Source organism: Rhinoderma darwinii, chromosome 4, assembly GCF_050947455.1.
Source record: "Rhinoderma darwinii isolate aRhiDar2 chromosome 4, aRhiDar2.hap1, whole genome shotgun sequence".
In the NCBI taxonomy this organism is placed as follows: domain Eukaryota; kingdom Metazoa; phylum Chordata; class Amphibia; order Anura; family Rhinodermatidae; genus Rhinoderma; species Rhinoderma darwinii.
Genome location: NC_134690.1, coordinates 91847687 through 91852429, shown reverse-complemented (window position 1 = coordinate 91852429; position 4743 = coordinate 91847687). Strand labels below are relative to the sequence as shown.

General features: G+C 42.4%; 1 protein-coding gene across 1 annotated transcript; it reads left to right on the top strand.

The window, feature by feature from the left end:
• The first annotated feature begins 1804 nt into the window (after nucleotides 1-1804).
• On the top strand, nucleotides 1805-3738 carry LOC142760779 (uncharacterized). The gene is made up of 2 exons (XM_075863956.1): nucleotides 1805-3158; nucleotides 3560-3738. The coding sequence occupies exons 1-2, from the start codon at nucleotides 2004-2006 to the stop codon at nucleotides 3599-3601; spliced, it is 1197 nt and encodes a 398-aa protein (XP_075720071.1). The 5' UTR covers nucleotides 1805-2003; the 3' UTR covers nucleotides 3602-3738.
• Nucleotides 3739-4743: the final 1005 nt, after the last annotated feature.

Genomic DNA, 4743 nt, shown 5'->3' with positions numbered 1-4743 from the left:
TATGTGCAGAAAACATTACATAACAAGTATACAGTAAAAAGCACATAATATTGATAGAAACAGAAAGGGCCGATAAAGTCACAGTGGTGGATAATGTTCTTCACAGATATGAGCCACTATTCATCAAATGATGTTCAAGACCTATATTTCTCCAGAATATGCCAGGATTGGGAATGGTCTGTAATCAAGGGGAAAAAAGGTTAGACATAAAGCTATAAAACATACTTAAAATGACCCGCTGGAGGTCAATGGTCAAAGGAAAGGTGCAAAGTTTAGATTCTCATTGAGTCCAAGAGGAGACATTGTCCCCAGAGTCCAGATCCATCTAGATTCACATCTAGCCAAATTCCTAGAGATATCGCCCCTTCGAATGTGTTTTTCGATGCAGTCGATCCCTTTTACCTTAAGTTTGGTTGGGTCACAAGAATGGTACATTTTAAAATGTCTTGCGACAGGTTTCAGGGTTTCAAGAGTCTCTATTTCTTTGGCCAAAACAATATCACGGACATGTTCCCTAACCCGTATTTTGAGTTCACGAGTAGTTAGACCAACATAGATCTTGGGGCAGGGACATGTAGCATAATACACAACTGCCTTAGTTGAGCAGGTAATAGAGTGGGTAATTGCAAAAATGCGTTTTCCCGCTGAATCATTAAATGATGTTGCTCTCTCGATGTTTGGGCAAGCAACACAATGGCCACATGTCTTACAGCCCCATTTTGGACCCTTGGTACCAAAAGGGAATTTATGTTTTTTATGTTGGTAATGACTCCGAACTAGATGGTCCTTAAGATTCTTTGAGCGTCGTGCTGATATTGTTGGAAATTTTGATATATACTTTTCAATGATGGGGTCTGTGCGTAATATAGGCCAAAACTGTTTCAATATGGTTCTCATTTGAGACCACCGTGAATGATATTCCGTGGTAAATCGTACCTGTGTTTCTCGTTTACTCTTGGGTTTCGGGAACAACAAGTCGTCTCTGGGTGTGTTTTTCGCACGATGATATGCCTTTTTTATCGAACGTTTGCTATATCCTCGGGCAAGGAATCGATTGGTGAGGTCATATGCTTGTTTCTCAAATACCTCTGTAGAGGAGCATATCCTCCTAATCCTTAGAAATTGGCCTATCGGTATCGCTTGTATGGTCTGTGAGGGATGAGAAGAGGAGGCATGGAGAAGGGAGTTGACTGCCGTAACTTTCCGAAAGACATCCGAATGAAGAAACCCATTTGAATCTCTGGTTAATTTGACATCCAGAAATTCAGCCGTGTACTTATCGTAGTGATACGTCAATTTGATGTTCAAATTATTTGTATTTATTTCATCAATGAAAGTTTCAAAAGACTCAGGTGTCCCCTTCTATTTCCTCTGTGTCCTCCCAGAGTGAAACAGAGCACATGTCCCTTAGACCCAACTTCAACACTCGCCCTAAAAGGAAAATGGCACAGAGACAAGTGGCCAATAGAAAGCGGCTAGATGTACGGGATCAGAGCAGCAGTTTGAAGGTAATTAATTTGTCAACACACGTATTTTCTAATATCGATCTAGAATTAATAACCAAAGGCTTGACGTTTTCACCAAGTGCTGGTTTTGATATATTCTCTGCAGTGAAAGACCTACACATCTTCGGCCGTTCACTCATCTTTAAAAAATGGTTTGATAAACCAGTGGACAGGGAACATTTTCCAACTATAGAGGAACAACAGGCACTTAAAGTTTTAGAGGATCTATTGGATGAGCACAAGATTGACGATGTTGCAGGTAATATTCCAGTGTGCATCCGCACTAAATCCAAGAAGTTCCCTGCTCTTAGCTTATGCCCCGCTGTTGATCTGTTTATCAAAACAGTGACCCAGGAATTTTGGAACATTCCAAGGCACATTAAAAATGATAACCTAACTCCCTCAGAGAGAAGCAGCCTCAAACAATTACAAAAAATCAACGATGTGGTATTCAAGGCGGCGGATAAGGGGGGAAATGTGGTGGTCTGGCCATGTGTCATGTATGAGGCAGAGGTGAATCGACAGTTGAGGAATAAACAATGTTACAAGAAATTAACTTTTAACCCCTTGCTGTCCTTTAGATCAGAGTTACAGGGCAGACTTCTGCAGGCAGTAGAAGATAACACCATCTCCAAAGAACTACATACGGCACTTTCAATGGATGAGCCAACCGTACCAACCCTATATCTACTACCCAAGATCCACAAAAATGAAAAGATCCCACCAGGAAGGCCCATTATTTCAGGTAGGGGCAGCCTCACGGAGGGGATTTGTAAATTCATTGATTTCCATCTCAAAAACCTTGTAATTAATTTACCATCATACATTCGTGATACGGCCGACTTGCTGCAGAAGATCAGCGGTGTCAGCATTGACAATGATATGCTCCTTGTGACCATTGATGTGGAATCCCTATACACATGCATTAAGCATGAAGACGGGATAAGGGCAGTCAAATATTTTCTATCTATGTCAGAATTGGACAAATCACTCTGCTCATTCATCATTCAGATGCTTGAGTTTGTCCTAACACACAACTTTTTTGTATTCAATGGTTGTTTCTACCTACAGCTCCAGGGAACAGCCATGGGGGCAGCATGTGCACCATCGTATGCAAACCTGTTCCTGGGGCTGTGGGAAAGAGATCTCTTTTCAGATGACGGGAATGACTCAATGGCACGGGTCCTTCTTTGGACCCGTTACATTGATGACATTCTGGTCATCTGGAAGGGCACACATGTGGATCTTGACTCATTTATGATTGGGTTGAATACAAACGATGTAAATTTAAAATTTACGTATAAAGCACATCCCAGTTGTCTGGATTTCTTGGATGTCAAAATTTTCACGGATGAACAGGGTTTCCTGCATAGCGATGTTTTTCGCAAGGAAACTTCTGTGAATGCATTACTACATTCTTCTTCATCTCATCCCCCGCAGACCATCCAAGCGGTTCCCATCGGGCAATTTTTGCGAATAAGGAGAATATGCTCCTCTGATCCATTATTTGAAAGACAGGCAGATGATCTCAAAGATCGATTTTTGGAACGGGGTTACAGCAAGAGATCCATTAAAAAAGCCTACCAAAGGGCAAAGCGCACACCGAGAGATGACCTGCTGTTTCCTAAGCAAAAGACAGATAAACTCCATCAGGTGAGATTCATCACTGGATATCACTCACGATGGCAACAGATGAGAGAAATCCTAAAGAGGTACTGGCCGATCTTACTATCTGATCCCACTTTGGATAGGTTCATTACGAAATATCCTAGTGTTACAGCTAGACGATCCAAAAATCTAAAAGATCATCTAGTCAAAAGTCATTATGATCAAACAAAATCAAAATACCCATTTGGGACCAAGGGTCCAAAATGGGGTTGTAAGCCTTGTGGACAATGTGTCGCGTGCCCCAATGTAGAAAAAACAAGCACCTTCACTAATGCCTCAGGTAGTAAGACCTTCAACATAACTCACTCCATCACATGTACCACCAAAGCTGTTGTGTACTATGCAGTTTGTCCTTGTCCAAAAATTTATGTCGGTCTCACTTCCAGGGAGCTAAAGGTCCGTGTACGAGAACATATGGCCGACATTAAGCGGGCATCAGGGGCAGAGAATTTGGAGAACTTGAAACCTGTGGCTCGGCATTTTAAATTGCATCACTCCTGCGACCCCTCAAAATTAAAGGTGAGGGGAATTGACCATATAATTTGTGGCACGAGAGGTGGGGCCATTAAACAAAAGCTTGCACAATGCGAGACTCGCTGGATTTGGACTCTTGGCACATTTAGATATTTTATGGTATTATCTGTAACATCTACTCTGGCTGTACTATTTCAGCTTAAACATCTATCCTGTCTAATCCTCTTCTGGCATACATGTGATCTGTGGCAGTGCGCTGATGGTATGGCTATTCTGTATAATTACAGATTTCCCCCGGGGGGGGGGAGTGGCCCTGGCCTCTTCCGTCCGCTGTCTATGATTGGAGCAGGATGTGGGGGGCGTGGTCAGACCTCGCCGCCTCACATCCTCTCTGATGACGTGGTACAGGAAGTGGGGCAGCGCCATCTTGGTACCCCGCATCAGACGCCGACTCTCCACATCCGGTCCATGATACCTCTCCTTACAGCATCTAATTACACACATGTACATGGCTCTATACTATATATAGGTGGGCACAAGCAGTTGTGACCCTAACCCCGGACGAAGGCAATCGCCGAAACGCGCGTCGGGTCAGGACGTTTCATCCCTGTTTCCATCATGTCCACTGGTATGTAGTGTTATCTTTTCTGTCCTGTGTAGCAAGCATAGCTTCATTATGTTCATCATTTATGGTCATCTTCTGATTTCAAGCACTTTCTGGCACTACTTGGTGCACATTACATTGGTAACTAGTTGTAATTATTATTGATGGTATATACGTATTTTGTAATTACCACAGCTATCGGCATCTGCTTTTTACCTCTCTGCGATTTGTGCTGTTGTCATCTGATGTACCTTGATTATATCCGTGCTGTTTTCCATTAGACACGGCTCTGTATATGACTACATGCATTTACTCCTATTTTGCTATTACACAATACGTGGACACAATATCCATACCTGGCATGTTTGACTGATCAGACGTCCTTTTTTACTGTGTGACTCATCCCCTAGTTCCATTTTTATCTGTCTCATGTTTTTATTCCAATAAAGAATCATTTGTATTTTTCTCTACATTTGTGCTGTAGTCGATCAT

What these genes read in the sequence shown, in the direction of transcription:
- LOC142760779 (XM_075863956.1), top strand. Translation starts at nt 2,004, where the DNA reads ATGTATGAGGCAGAGGTGAATCGACAGTTGAGGAATAAACAATGTTAC. An exon ending in AGACAGATAAACTCCATCAG is followed by an intron (nt 3,159 to 3,559) that starts GTGAGATTCATC and finishes TCTCACTTCCAG; the next exon opens with GGAGCTAAAGGTCCGTGTAC.